The sequence below is a fragment of the Vigna unguiculata genome, chromosome 3, assembly GCF_037176805.1.
Source record: "Vigna unguiculata cultivar grain cowpea cultivar isolate G323 ecotype 2 chromosome 3, ASM3717680v1, whole genome shotgun sequence".
Lineage (NCBI taxonomy): Eukaryota > Viridiplantae > Streptophyta > Magnoliopsida > Fabales > Fabaceae > Vigna > Vigna unguiculata.
The window spans coordinates 69,999,497-70,018,091 of record NC_140794.1 but is presented as its reverse complement, the minus strand read 5'-3'; the positions used below and the strand labels follow the sequence as shown (position 1 = coordinate 70,018,091).

Sequence of the window (18,595 nt, the reverse complement as noted above, 5' to 3'; positions counted from 1 at the left end):
ATAAAAAAATATATATTCAAAAGATACTAACATTTCTCTTTTAAAAAATGTGATATTTTTATTCAAATATCTATTGAACAATAATTAAGAAATGAAAATAAATATTTTATCAATAAATATAGTCTTTTTTCCTTGACCAATTTATAATATTAATGAGACTTACTTTATATATGTCCTTTTAAGATACTTCTATGATTTTAGTTTTTTATTTTTCTCATTATAAATAAATAAATCAATACTTATATTGTATCCGTTACTCATATAAATAATTAACTGTTTGTATCCTCTCCTATTCACGATAAACCCCAGTAATCCTGTTAAACAAAGTTTGATCGTTTATTGCTTTTAGTTATATTTAACGGGGATTGAGTAAAAATTAACAGAGTCATTGTTACACTAAATTAAACACTAATATCCCCGTTACTTTTTCTTTTAATTGTTTTGGTTCGTTGGCCAGATTTAGTAATAAGAATAATAAATAATCAGGATTTATTAAATATGATTGTTATGTTTAGTTTGAATGAGAGAAAATCCAAATTCAATAAATGAAGTGACGATTTTTAATTAGAGATATTTCTTAAAAAAATATTATTTATTATTATTATTATTATTATAAACATTTCAAACTGACTCCTTTAAAAAATATAGATGGATTAGAATTATGAGTGTACTTTAAATATGTCCCCTAGTTAATTGTTTGAATAATTGATGTACGGAATTTTATCAAAATCGAGTTAATATAAAACAGTGATAATTTGTAAGAAACAAAAGGTGACACATAAATTAGTAATGTTGTTGAATAAAAAGGGAAGGGAAAGTTTAGTTTTGGTATGTACTTCAAAAAATGTTTAGATTAGTTACTTTTGACGGCTTCAGTTTTAACCGGACAGGATGGGAGGAAATGCAGACAAAATGAAGTTGAAACTCAAATTGAAATGAAATTGGAGAGAGAGAAAAAGAGGCTATATAAACACCTCCACCGCTACGCTCAAAGCTTATGCCAAAGCAAAACCAGGTTCCAAACACCAACAGGAACAAGAAGCGCAAATGGCCAAGGGTCGAAAATTCCCCGCCGTGGCCCGAAGCGAGCGCTTCTTGGGAACAATCTACTCATCCCAGGGCTCCGCCGCCGTCGAACCCTCAGAGTTCCGGGAAGAGGACGTGTGGTCCACGCCGGAAGACCGCGAAGGAGACGTCAATGCCTCGCCGGGCCACTGGGAGCCACGCGAGTGGCCGCGGCGTCGGAACAGCAGGGAACAGCAGGGGCACCGTCACGTGGGGGGTTTGTCGTTGGCGTTCGAGGATCCGAATGGGTCAAGTGGCGGTGGTGGTGGTGGTGGTGGTGGCGCCACGAGAATCGTGCACCACCAGTACCGCCCGCAGCACGACACCGTGTCGTCGTCGCCACGTGGACGCCACCACCAAATGGCCACGTCAGCGCCCGTGAACGTGCCCGACTGGAGCAAGATCCTCCGTGTAGACTCGGTCGAGTTGCTGCACGATATGGACGACGCCTTCGACGACAACGACCCCGAGATGGTACCGCCGCACGAGTACCTGGCGCGCAGCCGCCAGATGGCGGCGAACTCAGTATTCGAGGGCGTGGGGCGCACGTTAAAGGGCCGCGACATGAGACGGGTTCGCGAAGCCGTTTGGAGCCAGACCGGGTTCGACGGCTGAGTTGTTTGCTCCGGTTTGGTTTTTGGAACATTCGATCCTTATAGTTAGTTTTCATGGGTGGTGGCTGATTTAAAATTTTTGGGGAAATTCAAAAAAAAAAATTAAACAGATAGATTTAGCGTTTTTTTTGGGTTATTATTATTAAAATTGGATGAGTGATGATTATTGGGTTGGTGGAGTCGGGTTGAGAGAGTCCGACCCGGAGGTAATGAGTTTAAGCATTTGTTGTATTGGAGGTAGCACATGAGATGTTATAAAATCTGTTTTGGGATAATTTGGTATTGTGATTATTCGCACTAAACCCGTAGAATTGAAGTCATAAGAATATTTTGGCAAGAAGCAGAAATTGAATGTTTGGATTTGAAAGTTGGATGAGAAGGAGACAAAGGAGGGAGCATGAAGCATGAAATCTCGATTAACTAAACAAAGTCTCCAACGGAACTTCCGTTGCTTGGTTCTTGTTCAAATGCTCAGAATCACATATATTCTCCGAGAGAAATCACCTTTTTCCAAACAATAACCTATTTTTTCTTTTTTATAAATAATTATCAAACACATATAAGGGCCCAAAAGTCTTTAAGACCATTACTTACTTGTTTGGGAAACAATTCCATTTTTTTATTTCCGTACTTTTACACTCAGTTACATTAAATAAACACTGACGTTACTCATTGATAAGGTAAAAAATATTTATATAATATTCACTGTCAGTTTATTACCGTGGAAGATCCGCACAACCTTCAACATAATTTAAATTATGATTAATGATTTTTGTTCCTTTTATTTTCCACCTATTAATTTACGTACACAAGTTACTTAAGTGTATTCCGTTACATTAGTATCCTCTTCATATACATAATAATAACGATTCATCTTGATCATCGATGCCACTCTATATATAAAAAAAAGAAAAAGAAAAACTCACATGTGATATAAACTGCACTTTATGGTACAGTCGCATATTCCCAGCATCAAATCTTAAACCTTTTATTTTCTTGAAAATAATCTTGTTTAAAAAAAAAGTTGAATATGTGTGTGAAATAATGGAGGACGATAGCCATAAACATAAAATGGAAAAATGATGAGTATATTCCATTAGAATTTATTGTGAAGAAAAAATGACATTAGGAGTAAAGATGGTGAATGAGAAGTTAATGGTGGCACCCTTGTTTTGCATGAAAATGACGCAACTCATAGATGTTGGGCTCACAACTCAGGTGCCTTTATCACCACTGGTTTCGCACTCTTGCTGCCAAACTTTTGACACAGACTTTGGTAGATATAGTTTTGTTTGTGCCACAATCATCGATATCATCGACTTCGGATAAGCACTAAAACCTTTGACCAATGGAACAAAACATTACCACTCCAACTCTCTCTTTCTTTTACAAGGTGGAACCATACCTTTAACAACAAATAACGTTTGTTATCAATTCCCCCTTTGCAATAAAGTGCTTCCATCACACGATCAAAAAGGGGAATAGTGAGTGCTTAAATATGAGGAATCTCCTTCTAAACTCAAAGGATGATTCCCACACTCTTTAACTTTCCCTGCTTTTTCTACTTCTGCTTCTGCTTCTTCCATTTCTACTTCAACCAAAACTTTCATCTTCACAACAATTCAAAGTCTTAACGCATGATATACCATATATAATTTCCTAAAATAAAATAACTTACAATTTTTACGATACAATATGTGTTTTTGTTCTTGGGATTGGATATAACAATACGAAACTAGTAATCTCTAATTCATAATGTTTTTAACTAAAGACGAAATGTTGTTGAACGAGGTTTACAAATGAATTTCAATTAAGTCGCTTTTTTGAACTTCTGAAAACCTTGAAAATTAATTTCAATTAAATTGTAGGGCCCCGAAATAAAATGGATTTGTAAAAGACTATGTAATTCTTTTGACGTGTCTTCTAATTCGATATTTTCTACCTCTTACACTTTTTTCCGCTCAAAGTTCAACATATTGCGTTGAACATTGTAATGGAGGTCTTTCTAATCCTTAATAATATCTTCTGAATTGTATAACTTCAAACTTAACCTTATGTTACATAATTCAGTTTTTTTTAATACAAAAATAATTTCTAAATTGTATAATTTAAAAATAAAAAATTATTTTTGGATCGTACAATTTAAAAAGTAAAAAAAAATGATTTTAGATATACAACCTAAAAGTTTTTTCACGCAAAAATGACTTATGGATTATATAATACAAAAGTTAAATATATGATCCAAAAAGTTACTTTATAAAAAAGAATAACTTTCAAATTATATAATTTGAAAATTACTTTTAGTTTTCAAATTTCACATAAAGATTCTTAACTTTGAAAAAACTTTAAACAAGAAAGGTAAAGTGAGGATTTAACATTTATAGGGGTGATGAAGGAAAGTATAAGGGTGCAAAACAAGTCCCTTTAGAGCAATATGCCCTATAGCCCACCCAAAAAAAAAAGATAACGACCCAGATCTAGTGAAGTTGACATTACTTTATGCTTTTCTTCCTGCACCTCCCATGATTTCTTCCTACATCTCCATACTGACAACAAAAAGACTAACATACCCCCTAGATGCACCAGGCTGTTGGCGCTTTTACAACTATTGCCACCACTATATCTTCTTCTTCTCTACAACACCTCTGGAAACAAGAAAGAAGAGATGTTCTTCTGACGCAAGAGACATTAATTGTATCGGAGGTCAAATAAACGTAAGCTAGTTATAGTTAAATTGTAATATTTGGATTGTTGCGCTATCTTTTAAGTAGAAACAATTAAGTAGAAACAATTATGCCTTAACTAATAATTATAATTTTTAACTTAATAATAAATGTTTGATCCTACCACTAATATTCGAGAAAGTGTGTGAGAAAGGTATATTATATTTTATATACGTTATTCGAGAATATTCTCCAAAATTGTTCAATAAAAATATATTTCTAATTTACAAATTTCAAAAACAAGCCTGTTATAATACGGAAATGATATCATATATTTAGAAACCTTATTATGGAAATCCTATTTTTAAAAAATCAAGATAATTAATCCGTACGTTATTATTAAATGTTGGAAATAGTTTAAGTATGAGATAAAAAAGATAAAGTTAAACACTATATAAGATGAAAGATCCATAATTCTATTATCTTTTAAAATTTTGGGTTAAAAATTGTGTCAATTTATATGTCTAAAATATAGAATCACAATTTCTGTAATCCATATGAGAATATATATATATATATATATATATATATATATATATATATATATATATATATATATATATATATATATATATATATATATATATATATATAGATAATGATACTTTAACCTATTTTTTTTTGATCCACTTTTAACTCATCACTTCAATCACCATTAGATCATCACATCACTAAAAAGAATAGAAAAAGATAATTTAATGATGATTGGAACAATGAATTAAAAGTGAGTAAAAAAAAGTAAGTTAAAATATAATTTTTCTTTCAGTAATTATGGGTGCAGAAAGTAGAAGCCCATAACATTTTAGTTTCCATAAGAGATTTTTTTTCTTGATAATAATAAACCTGAATATTGCACAGTAGGAGCTTGGGAGGGTTGATATGGAGTGAGATTTGCGCGAATGATCTGTAATCAACTAAAACTAAAATCCAAACCAAACCAAATTATTTGCACCAGTCTTTCCTTTTCTCGGGGTGTCATCATCAATCCATTTGATGGTTGATTTATTTATGATTGTATTTGTTAAAAAAAAAAAAAAAAACAAATTGGTCGGATTCGAAAATATTCAATGTTTTTCACAGCGAGTGTTGACAGTGTCACCATCGGTTGGACTTGGACAGTAGCTGCCTTTTATCCCTCTTTTCTACTTTGTGCCCACATCACTGTAAACTACCTCATTCTCTCACTCTTCTCTCAATCTTCTCCCAAATCCTTCCAATCACAAAATGGGTTGTCATGGCAGCAAGGAGAAAAAATCAAACGCAGAATTCAGCACTGCTTATGGATCAGGCACTCGCAGTGGCAGTGGCAGTCAAAACGCTGTTCAACCACCACCTACCACCACTGTTGCTCAGGTTCAAACAGCACCACCACCCAAACCACAAAGACCGTCAGAGGTGGTAGCGAGTCCCCCAAAACCCAAACTTTCTCCGACCCAGAATGCGAGGGCGGTGCAGAAACCCGACACCACGATTCTAGGGAAACCCTTTGAGGATATAAAGAAGTACTACACTCTGGGGAGGGAACTGGGAAGAGGGCAATTCGGGGTAACGTATCTGTGCACGGAGAATGCCACCGGAACGACGTACGCGTGCAAGTCGATTCTCAAGAGGAAGCTGGTGTCGAAGGCGGACAGGGAGGACATGAAGAGGGAGATTCAGATCATGCAGCATTTGTCTGGGCAGAACAACATTGTGGAGTTCAAGGGGGCGTACGAGGACAGGATGTCGGTCCACCTTGTAATGGAACTCTGCGCCGGCGGGGAGCTCTTCGACCGGATCATCGCCCAGGGTCACTACTCCGAGAGAGCCGCCGCTTCTCTCTGCCGCGCCATTGTCAACGTTGTTCACATTTGCCACTTCATGGGAGTCTTGCACCGCGATCTCAAGCCCGAAAATTTCCTGCTCTCTACTAAGGATGACGACGCCACGCTCAAGGCTACTGATTTTGGACTCTCTGTCTTCATTGAAGAAGGTTCCCATCACTTTCACTTTCACCTCTCCTTGCTTTAGATATTCAGGGGGCAGTGAGCGGTGAAGCATGATAGAAATTTTGTTCCTTTTTTCGCTTTGATGTTATTTATTTCTGATTTGTTTATTTGTTGTTTGCGTTGTTGTGCTACTTCGAATGCTGTTTTTTTTTTTGTTCCTTAGTTCACTGGTGTACCATTTGGGCATCAAGATTAAGTTGACTCATCAACTCATAAGAACATTGATAGGATAAGTTTTCAGTGTTCTATCGCCAGGTCAAACTTACATATAACATGACCTTTGGGAACTTTAAAGGCCAACACACTCCGTGGACTGTGAGATGTTTGTTTAATATGTAGATATCACCTTGATAGCTGTTGGGTATCCTGTCAAGGATTCTTGGATTTGGAACAGATGATTCTATACTAAGGACTTCTAGGAGTGAGATTGATTCTTGATGTAGGTATCTGATCAGAACAGCCATTGTAAAAAAATATTTGATTTTGTGATGTAGATGACATTTTGTTTGTTTTTTAAGCAAATTTCAGATCCGATGTTACATTGCTTTTTAATTCCTTTTCTGAAGGTGACATTGAAGTGTATCCACAGGATTGAATAATTTTGTCATTTTCGTTTATGTTGAATTATGATTCCATTTGATTGCTATGGTCGTTCTAAAGGACCTACTTATTGTTACCTGATACGGCTATTACTTTCACAATCTGCATTTGATAATTCATAGCATTTTCTAAAATTTTTCAGGGAAGGTATATCATGATATGGTTGGCAGTGCTTACTATGTTGCTCCCGAGGTATTGCGTCGTAGTTATGGAAAAGAAATAGATATTTGGAGTGCAGGTGTCATATTGTATATTCTTCTCAGTGGTGTACCACCTTTTTGGGCTGGTAAGATCTAATTGTAGTTTGGCAATGCTGCATATCTATTGTTTATTGTTGAGTTTCTTATTTAAAAATGAACTATTCAACGTACAATGGGTGTGAGAATATGTTTCGATTATCTTTTGCAGAAACTGAGAAGGGAATATTTAATGCCATATTGGAAGGTGAACTTGATTTTGTAAGTGAACCATGGCCATCCATATCAGACAGCGCTAAAGATCTAGTCAGGAAGATGCTGACACAAGATCCAAAGAAACGGATTACTTCTGCACAAGTACTTGGTATTAGACTACCATTTCTAATTTGACTCAAGTTACTGTCACAATGCTACTTATTTGTTTAAATTAAAAGTGTTATTATTAGGTTAGCAATTTACTTGTCTTCCTTTCCATTTTTATTACAAAATTTTTGAGTGTTTCTACTTGCTGTGTCGACCTTCCCAAGTTCTGTATATATAGACAGCGAGAATAGTTTACTTGTGTTTTTAACTGTAAAAGTAAGAACTAGCAAGCAAAATCCTATCCAGGGAAATGTTAATTGTCTACCAACAATAAGTTACTATCAAAATATCATCAACTAAGTAAATTTTCTTATTAGTCATTTGAGTTTGCAGTGTTTTGTCTTTTTTTTTTTCTTCAATCTAAACCTGATTAATTGATGATTTTGTTTGGTAAGAACACCCATGGATGAGAGAAGGTGGGGAGGCATCTGATAAACCAATCGATAGTGCAGTTCTATCCAGAATGAAACAATTCAGGGCAATGAATAAGCTCAAGAAGCTTGCATTAAAGGTATGACATCAAACTTCAATTAAAACATCTACTGTCAATGTCGTTTTCTGATGGTCCTTGATATTGTTGAGGGATTATGATTCCCTTTTGATTGCAGTTGTTATATTGTGTACACAAACAAATTTAAACTTACTCATTCTCAAATATGACTACGGCTACAATATTATTAAAGTACTTCTGTTTGTTTTGTATGGTATATTAGCCTCCGTTGCTTTCACCTGAAACAAGTTAATAATTTCTTTTCACCATGTTTAATACAATAATGTAATGGAATCAGAGACTTGTATCTGAAACTGACATATTGTCTATGTTATTGATATAAATTATTGTACAGCAAAACTGATGTCCTGAAGTTTTCAACTTTTCTACAAGGAAGTACAAACACTTAAGACTTGCCCTTTATTTCATGTTATTTCTAAAAACTGCTGTACCTATATCAGGACCTATGATGACTGTTAATACATCAACACCTATGATGACTTGAGCTCATATTGACAAGTTCAATTCTCTCTCTTGATTAAAGATTTGTGTTTTATAAATATAATTTTATACTTTATACTATGTATTTGCGTTGTATGTGTGCTTCTAGGTTTCTAGAAACTGCTTTTATTAAGTTATCCTCTCAATTCGTTGTATGCCTTTTGAGAAGCATTTTTGAGTTACATATTCCAGTTTTTTATTTCTCTATGTATTTCTCCATTACTGACATTGGTGGAAATTTCTGGAGGTTATCGCTGAAAATTTATCAGAAGAGGAGATTAAAGGTCTGAAAGCAATGTTTGCAAATATGGACACTGACAATAGTGGCACAATTACCTACGAAGAATTGAAGACTGGCTTGGCTCGAATTGGATCAACATTGTCCGAGGCTGAAGTGAAGCAACTCATGGATGCTGTAAGTAGTTAGTAGTTACATATCCTTATCAAGAGCATAGCTAGTTGAACATTTGTGCATTCACTGTATCTTGATCTCAGCGTTGTTGTTATGTATAATTTTTCTCAGGCTGATGTTGATGGAAATGGGTCAATCGACTATCTTGAATTCATTTCAGCTACAATGCATAGGCACAGACTTGAACGCGATGAGCATCTTTACAAAGCATTCCAGTATTTTGATAAGGATAACAGTGGGTGAGTTTTACAAAACTGGTATTTTAGGTGTTTTCCATATTGCAATTTCTTTCTAACCATTTTTTTTCAGACAACTAGATAATGTTGTGTTTAAACTCACCCATCTTCGTAGTTTTTAACTGTTTCATCCTCTGGTTTGATTCTAGTTGAGTTCTTCAATGCTGTTGACAAACTTATGATGAGAATTTGAATTTTTGTCTTCTAGTCTCCAGGTCCATATTAGATAGTACTTTTTATCAGTAACATTTTTATGTTAAACTGATTTAGTTCACTTTAAGACTATCAATAGCATGAGACTTGAGCGTTACACAAGGTTGATGGATAGGAATGGTCTTTAAATTCATTTGTAGGTACATTACTAGAGATGAATTGGAGACTGCTATGACCCAACATGGAATGGGTGATGAAGCAACAATAAAGGAAATAATCTCTGAGGTGGATACAGATAATGTAAGTTGGTTCTAGTTTGTTTAATGACAGTATAGACCGATGATACTGTTACTAACAATTCTCGAACTAACAGGATGGAAGAATAAACTATGAGGAATTTTGTGCAATGATGAGAAGTGGAATGCCACAGCAGGGAGGGACAGCTAATCCACTTATTGGTTGAGTACTGACTTATTCCTGTTGGGAAAAAGCACTATCTCCGGGAATGTGACAGTTCACTTCATGCATTGAGATGATATTTCTTTGCAATCCCAATTTATTACAAGGTTCCTGTTGTGTCTGTTGGATTGCGTGTTCTGTAATTTTTATAAGTTCAGCTGTCACATTTTACAAACATGGAAAACTGAATTTTTATATCAGGATACTTTTGTACTATATAGAGTTATCATTTTTATTGTGACCAAGTAACAAGTAATCAAGGAGTAAACTATTTTCCTTAACCTTTATATTGAAGTGTAAACTTGAACTTTTTTCGCATAATGTTCTGACAATTTAATCTTGTGTGTTAATGCTATATTTCCTTCTTTTTTATTCCTATTGATTAGAGCTATAATAAGAGGTAAATCACCTCTTGTTTTAATGCGTCATATGTTGTGGCTTATCTTATACCATTGGACATGTTTATGTCTATTACTTTATTCTGGGTAGTTTATCCCTGCTGCTTAAATGTAAGTAATCTCAATTACTAAAATGCTCTGAATATTCTTATGTATTTTGTATATTTTCATTTTTTTAATTTGACTGGCAAAAAATAATAAATAGTGGGTTAGATGGTTACTCTATACCTAATATAGTAGAGATGAGTTTATGTGAGATATTTGATAAGTTAGTTGATTACATTTGAAGTACGGCTAAAAATAGCATTTAAATTAGTTGATATAATATTTTAAAATAATTATAGCTTTATATACTTTGTTTTATTTTAAATTAATTTTATCTAAAACTTAGAATTTGAATTTTAATAGAAAAAGCTAAATTAGAACATAAATATGAAATGGCTTGTGCTTTCTTTTTCTTATAAATAAATATATTCCATGCATTCTCATGTATTGCTTATGTTTCCATGTTTACTTTACAAGTGGTCCTCTAGACATATTAGTGCTCTAGACTCAGCAGTATCTTTTATCAAGATAATAATGTAATGGTAACATGCCACAACATCTATAAGTGTGAACTTTTAGTTTTGTAAGTGAAATATGTATAATACTTTTTGGCTTTTGTTTGAGAGAGGATAAAATAAGACTTTAATTAAGATAGCTGAGGATAAACATGAGAGAAAAAACAGTAATGTGTACATCATAAGCTCAAACATTACTACTTTAAAAGTAGTGTATTAAAAAGACCAGAAGTGAGTGAAAAAATGCTAGCCAAGTCCCCTGCAACCTCAGTTTGACCTTGCTAAACTAAATAGACTCTGTACAAATATAAATAGGAAAGTCACATCAATTGAATGAGTATTTTTTTTATCTTTATAATGATTCATATTCAGTTTTGAAATTTTGATTCTCCCATTGAATTTTAGATTTAGTCTTTATATTAATTTTACATATTATGTTACAGTGATGTCGGTATATTGTGACTTCTAAAGTTAACCTAATGTATATATTATATGGTATGTTACATGTGTCCAGTACATTTTGGTTTTCTGTCTCAAATGTGAAAAAATTAACTCGGTTAATGTCAATTTACTGAGCATCTGCCAAAGAATGACCTTGATGACCAGAAAGTGCAGTAGTACACACAGAACAGCTGCATTTTATGATCTGTTGCAAAAACATTGTTGTAGACTTTAGACAGAATCAGGCAAAAGAAACTAGAAATGCAGTGATCATAAGGTTTTTGTTTCTTTCTTTTCTGTAGTTTTTAAATAATCTTGAGAGTCAGTAGAATCGTGGGTCCGAAGTTTCACATATTTTCATTTCTTGGGGTAACCTCAAAGTAAACTGGTCACAGCTCCAAAGAATAATCAAAGGGCGTACCAATTGTTGCAAAAGGAGAAATTCCTGACGCTAATCAAGTTTGTTTAATATTAATAAGATGGTATCCAAGGTTTTAGCTTCATATTCCCCTGACAAATATTGTATTAAGAGACAACAATTTAAGTTACTCATCCACGTGAGATTGTTTTTTATACTGCCTATTATGCACCCCACCAACTATAATATAATATTATATATATATATATATATATATATATATATATATATATATATATATATATATATATATATATATATATATATATGCACGTGTGCACCCCTTTCCTTTGTATCTGTGTGTCTTGGAAAGAGAAATTATTATTATATAGTAATAATTTACAACAAACAGAGAAATATGAGTTAAGAGAAAAAAGGCCTCTCAGAGACTCTAAACTTACTAAAGTTATGAAAACATCAAAGATGAGAAGCTTTTTAAAGGGTTGGCATCTTTCTGTGGCCAAAGGGTGGAAGTGGAAATGGAACATTTGACATTGTAAGTTTGAAACAGCAACGCAGTGTACAGAGTTGAATTAAACAATACAATAATATATGTGAATGGTGCCTCGGATGCTCCAAACTGTTAACATGGTAACAGCCTCACACTTTATAGAAAAGACAACGCAATGCAACTGTAATTAAAACATGACGGTGAGTTGTCATGACCAGTAGCAGAGAAGATTAATGCATTGTCCATAAAAAAAAATGAAGCCACCAAGCTATGTATGCTGCAGGTTAATTAAACCTTACCAAGCACCAAAGGTGCACATTCTCTTCTATGCGTTTCAGCTGCATTTTTTTTTTCATTAAACTTGGTCTACTATTATCCCAAAGTTAATAACTAACTAATAATATGTACTCACAGTACATGGCTTAATAATATAGAACTACAATATGATTTAAGCTTCTGGGATGGTGAATTCGTGAGACAAACCTGTTAAAGATTTCGCTTTTCTGCGATCTGAAGATAATAGCAAAAGTGTGGCTCGGAATACAATGATATAGAGAGAGAAGCGCACGTGGTGATGCTAATGCATGCCACTCCTCTCGCTGTGCTCCTTTTCTTTTACGAAACTGAAAAGTGATATTTATCAAAAATCAAAACAAAAAGGACTCCGTTCTTGCCTTGCATTGAGATCACTATCATGCGATTTGCATCTGTCTATTGGCATTGGCTAATGAGTTTAACTTCTCTTCTAGGCCTCCACTCAGAGTGAAACCTCTTCTCTTCTATATATCCGTTTTGTTTCCACTGCATACACTTTTGTGTTTCCCAGACAAATGGTCCATTTCAGAATGATTTTCCATGCCAACAATGAACTGTTGGGAATATATATGTTTTAGCAAAAGACCTTAACGTTTTGCTGCTGCTATTAGTTCTGCTTTGGCACTACAATTTTCTCTTTTACTATTATTAATCAGTGGTTTATATAGGGTATCTATCTGTCACTTTACGTAATCATTTGACTTAATTCCCAATGGTGCAACTCCAATCTTGTGCTGCTTTGGTCAATGCCTCATCATTGTGTGCTATAGAACAAGAAGTGAGAGGAGATAGCGTCAATGTTGTTGCTGAGATTTCGGCCGAGCTGGAGAGGGAAAGGAAGAAGAATGCAGAGCTCATGGAGAGAATATCAATGCTCGAAGCTCAGTTAAGAGAAAGAAACAAAGAATCTCAAGTACGGTTAGTCATTAAATAATTAATGACTAGTTTTTCTTGTTTGCAATTGTATTTTTGCTTAAATAAACACATGCTTGTTTAAACTTAGAGTTATGTATGAAAAGGCATTTCCTAATTTGATGAACCGGCTGCAATATGCTTATACGTATCTACACATTGCATGCTGAAATCTAAGTATAGTTGTACTCAATGACACATTAGGAACATTATCACCATGATGCCGCTTTTCATTATTATTCATGTTCCTTGTTTGTTGAAGTTTTCATCCGTTTAATCATTAAAGGTGAAAATATCTCCCTTGGTATCAGGAAAATCATCAGCATGCAGTTGCAAGAAGCTTGAAGAATTTCAAGAGGCAGAAGATAGAAATGGTAGATGATGAGAAAAATAGGAATACTGTGAAAAGTGAAACGGCCTCAGAGTACAAGACTGATACTGAAGGCACTGTTCCTAAGCAGATTGATCGAGCAAAGCGCTTAGTTAATTGGATGAGCATGGACAATGGCCAAAGTTTGTACGCTGAAAAATTTAAAGACTGCAACTCTGTTGCAGATTTCAATGAAACGGATAGTGATGATGCCTGTGATGAAAATTTTGATGATGATACGGAAAATAGCCATAGACATGAGGAAGTTGATGACAAAAATGAAGCCTTTAGTGCTGAAAAAGGTTACCGAGCTGATCATGTTTGCGAGGAATCAAATACATCATGCATGGGAATTATTTCTGGTGATTCTGTGAGACAAGAAGATCATGAAAATCAAAAGACAAGTTGCATATTGGTAGCTCCATTATCTGAGAAGAGTGAAGTCAAAACATTCCAAGGGAAAGAAATTAAGGAGAGTGCAGCATTTACAGGAGCAGCTGAGGTCCATTCCTCAGGATCAGAACGCATATCACATAATAGAAAGCCTCTGAAGTTAGCTTTCTGTCCAAAAGAAGTGAAAAGGATAATTGAGTCTGAAGCCCTTCTACAAAAAAATGCTCAGTCCCACACTATAAGGAAAATCATAGTTTTTGCATCACTTGGCATAAGGCATGGATGTGATGATATGTACGAACTGGACTTCAATCATTTTAGCATTCTGAACAAAGGAGAACCATACGTGTCTCCAGAAAGCCCTGGGGTAAGAGCAATCCTTAGAATGCTATTTCTCTGATGCAGCAAATCAATTAAAATAAGAGATAATTTTTTGTCACATTGTTACCTCTAGTTCTGGTTTTCATTTTTGCGTCATGCTCTTTGCATCCAGCAGTTTTAATTGTTTTCCTATACAATCTGATTTTTCTGAATTGAACAAATTAAACTTTTGTTTCTTCAAATTTTATGATGATCAGAGATTACAGTTGCCTCGTCTGCATAGAAACTTGAGTATATGAAGTGTAATGAAACCACAACTTTCTGTATTTTTCTACTAATACCTCACTACTATACTTTAACTAGTAATGATTTATTTTTCAATGTATGTAGGAGCATGTTTTATACGAGAATCCTGGTGTTCGGAGGAAAATATTTTATCCAAATCGACAAAACCCTGTATTATGTCCTGTTCAGATACTAGAAGAAGAAAGAGCCATGCGTCCATCAGATGCTAGTTGCCCATCATGCTTATTCTTGTGCATTAAATATGGTGGAAGGACAAGAAATCTTCCTCAAAATGAGTAAGTTTTGGAATGATAATGGTCCAATGTTACTTCCTTTTTTCATAGTAGTTTCCTATATTATAATTGGCATTGGCTTTAATGAATATTTTACTTCAAAACATTTATATGCAGTCTAATATGGAGTAAATTTTTGATTGAATAATACAGATATGTGAGACAGAGGATGGGAAGAAACAAACTGAAGTCTTTTGGTCCACTCATGTGCCGAATGGCAGTGTTGGTTCATTGTCGCAGTGGAAGCTTTTTCTTCAAGGCTTTGGGCATCACACTCCTGTTTATGGCAGGATTTCCTGATTATCTAGTTCAAAGCGAAACCAAATACCGGAACTTAGATTTGCTTCAGAAATATTACAGGTTTATCTAATTATATGCAACAAGCAATCATAAAAGAAGCAGCAAGATACATATATTCCTAATTAAAGAACAGCACAATCTTTTAGGAGCATTGATCTAAATCAAAAGATGTGTAATTTAAATAGGAAAACATTTAATGTAAACCAGAATATTCTCAGAAAAAAGTACTTACCATTACCACCAATGTGTAAAGCTATATTCAATGAATGAAAAAAAGTGGAATACAATGTTGCCGAGTTCATCTAACACATAATTTTTCCTTTGCAGGACTGATGAGGATGCTGAAGGCGAGGAGTTGTTTCTTCCACATTCAATCGCATGTGACAATGTAAGAATATGAATCTCATGTAATGCACTGTTCTTTGTATGAGTCACCTGTCTGTTGTTTTTCTTAAGGAACAAATTCTAAAACCAAATTGAGTGACTAAACTCAACTATCACATTCTCATATAATAGCTGCAATTTTATCACACTTCTATTGGTTTTGGTGGCTTCAAAATAGCTTTTTGTTCTTGGTGTCACATATTTGTTAGCTTTTTGAAGCTTTTTACACTGTATTGTTCTAGCAGGGTACTAATGAACCCCACAACTTAACCAAAAAGACACTTCCTGCAAAATCCAAAGGAAAAAAGCACCCTAATGCCATCATCAAGTCTCACAACTCACAGAAGATCTCACCTCAACAGACAGCACCAACAAGTTCAGCAGCTACTCAATTTGGTTTAACAGGCTATTCCTCAGCTTACACATATGCAATGGCAGCATTTCATTCAATGCCATCTCAGGTTTCTTCCCAAGACATTTCTCACATCCTAAATCCAGCTTTTGCCAATTCCTTTACCAATGCCTCTGGTAATCATGGTATGCTGCCACCACAGCCAGCAAGTTCATTTGTGCCAGTGATGTATTGGCCTCCACCAAATGCATTTCTTCCTGGACCCTATACTTCCACATATGGATACCATTCTTTTCCTGCTGCTGCAAACTACGTCTCAATCCAAACACAACCTTATTTCAATCATCCAAAGTCATTAGTAGATAGTGGAAAGAATGAGAATGATTTAGTGTCACATGAAACTAACAGTGACACTGATAGCAGCACTTCAGCCTGAGTCCTGCATTCCACAAATGATGGACTCATTCCACAAACTGATGATGTACTTGGAATGTAATAATCTTGTAGATGCTTGGAGTGACATGATGCATAGCATAGCTTTTCTGTGCAGTTTGTAACAAAACATTACCAGCCTTAATATGTTCTTACCCTCTTCTATATTTCACTTTTTTAGTTGCTCTACAGTTAAGCAATTCTTTAATTACATCTTTCCATAAGCACACTTAACACTGCATGTTTGAATTAGATTAGTAAGAATATTTTTAAATTCTGCAGCAATCTTAAACACCAAGAAATTAGGAGCTGAGCCATTGCTATCAGAACAATAATTGCAGTCTTTTTCTCTGGAATGTGCAAGAGCATTGATGGCCGTAGCTTGCTCTACATAATGAAACCATAGACGTGCTATTAATATTGCAACTAAGCTTTCATCACAGTTAAATAAACACATTATTTTATTCTATTTATAATTATATGTGTGGACAATTAGGATAGAGGAAAATTGAGATATTTTAACCAAAAATTGATGTTATAGAAAGTGACTTTTTAGTAAAATAAAGTTTAAACTTTTACTTGAATTAATTTGAAGTTGAATTGAATTGAATATATATATATATATATATATATATATATATATATATATATATATATATAAGTTTTAAATTAGATTTGATAGGATAACTGAAAATATAGGTAGGATAAAATCAGTAAAAGGGTGAAATTTGTTTAGTTCTAAGAAAAAAAAAGAACGACACTTAATAAAAATGCATATTTAAGAATAAAAAGTTATAATTTAAGAATAAAAAAATTAATTACTCAACAAAAACTTAAAAGCAAAAATTAAAAAAATCCAAATTAAGAATATTTATTGTTTGAAATGATTGTTTTAAAAAAATTAAAAAAATATATTTAAATTAACTAAATCTAACTTGAAACAGTATTTTATGTAAAATTATTTTATACTAAAATTTAAAAAACAGAAATGAACTTAATTTCGAAAGTCGAGAGGTTTGAAAAAAAAAATGAAAAAAGAAAGTCTTTTGAGGAAAAGAAGTTTTTGAAAAACATAAATGGACATTTTTGTTTAATAACTTATGATTAAACATAAACAATAAGATATTACTTCTTACACCCTATTAAACTTCTCACTGCACGCCATCAAAAGTTTCTCATAATAGAAATGGGGTGATCAGGTACTTTTACAAAAGTGGGTGAATTTGACATATTTATTACAAAAATAGATCAATTTATTAATTAATTATATGTTAGGGTCATTTTGATTTATTTATTATAAAGATGGTTAGTTTACTAATTAATTATATCGTAAATTTGACTAACGATTTGATCTTTCTCTATTTGTTTTTTAATTTTTGTTATAATTTCTAAAGTTTTATATATATATTTTAAATAATTTTTTAATAATTTGATTAAAAATATTTTAAATAAAATTTTATGATTGTAAATTTTATAATAAAATGAAACAATAAAATTTAAAATATAAGTTTTAAAATATCAAAATTTTTATAAAATTTTATTTAAAATATTTTTAATCAAATTTTATTATTGTAAATTTTATAATAAAATGTAATAATAAAATCTAAAATATTAAGTTTTAAAATATCAAAATTTTAATAATTTTTCTAAAATATTTTTAATCAAATTTTATAATGAAATGTAATAATAAAATTTAAAATATAAAGAATTAAAATATCAAAATTTTAATAAAATTTTATTTAAAATATTTTTAATCAAATTATTAAAAATTTATTTCTTAAAAAATATATAAAACTTTAGAAATTATATAAAAATTAAAAATAAATAAAAAGAAATCAAATCATTAATAAATTGATCCTGTAATTAATTAATAAATTGATCCATTTTTATAATAAAAGAGTCAAAATTATCCAATTTTGTAAAAGAACCGTGATTATCCGTGTTCCGAAAATAAAATCCAAGAATGAAATAGTGTCAAAGGAGATTTTATACTAAAATGATTTTTTAACAAATATTTTTATTAAGTTAACAAGATTTATTTTTTATAAAAGTTACATAATAAATAAAGTAAAAATATTTTTACCAAAAATAATTGGTTGTAAAAATTTATCATAATATCATTATTTCTCGATTTCATAGTACAGGAAGTAATGTCCAAAAAACAGTACT

The 18,595-nt window shown here is 32.9% G+C and overlaps 3 protein-coding genes across 4 annotated transcripts; all 3 read left to right on the top strand.

Moving 5' to 3' along the window:
• The first annotated feature begins 988 nt into the window (after positions 1 to 988).
• On the top strand, positions 989 to 1,954 carry LOC114176553 (protein S40-5-like). Its single transcript, XM_028061626.2, has one exon. The coding sequence runs from the start codon at positions 1,048 to 1,050 to the stop codon at positions 1,678 to 1,680; it is 633 nt and encodes a 210-aa protein (XP_027917427.1). The 5' UTR covers positions 989 to 1,047; the 3' UTR covers positions 1,681 to 1,954.
• Positions 1,955 to 5,526: 3,572 nt separating this feature from the next.
• Positions 5,527 to 10,088, top strand: LOC114178331 (calcium-dependent protein kinase 2-like). Its single transcript, XM_028064172.2, has 8 exons — positions 5,527 to 6,374; positions 7,133 to 7,276; positions 7,399 to 7,551; positions 7,946 to 8,061; positions 8,789 to 8,956; positions 9,065 to 9,192; positions 9,543 to 9,642; positions 9,716 to 10,088. Exons 1-8 carry the CDS (start codon positions 5,627 to 5,629, stop codon positions 9,803 to 9,805), a joined length of 1,647 nt encoding a protein of 548 aa, XP_027919973.1. The 5' UTR covers positions 5,527 to 5,626; the 3' UTR covers positions 9,806 to 10,088.
• A 1,822-nt stretch (positions 10,089 to 11,910) lies between these two features.
• Positions 11,911 to 16,634, top strand: LOC114179480 (uncharacterized). Of its 2 annotated transcripts, none has more exons than XM_085670960.1 (6): positions 11,911 to 13,297; positions 13,608 to 14,426; positions 14,771 to 14,961; positions 15,112 to 15,318; positions 15,586 to 15,646; positions 15,885 to 16,634. In XM_085670960.1, exons 1-6 carry the CDS (start codon positions 13,097 to 13,099, stop codon positions 16,428 to 16,430), a joined length of 2,025 nt encoding a protein of 674 aa, XP_085527086.1. In that variant the 5' UTR covers positions 11,911 to 13,096; the 3' UTR covers positions 16,431 to 16,634. The 2 variants fall into 2 exon arrangements, with proteins under 2 accessions (XP_085527086.1, XP_027921631.1); XM_028065830.2 differs by having other exon boundaries at positions 11,913 to 13,297; positions 15,888 to 16,634.
• The last annotated feature ends 1,961 nt before the right edge of the window (positions 16,635 to 18,595 follow it).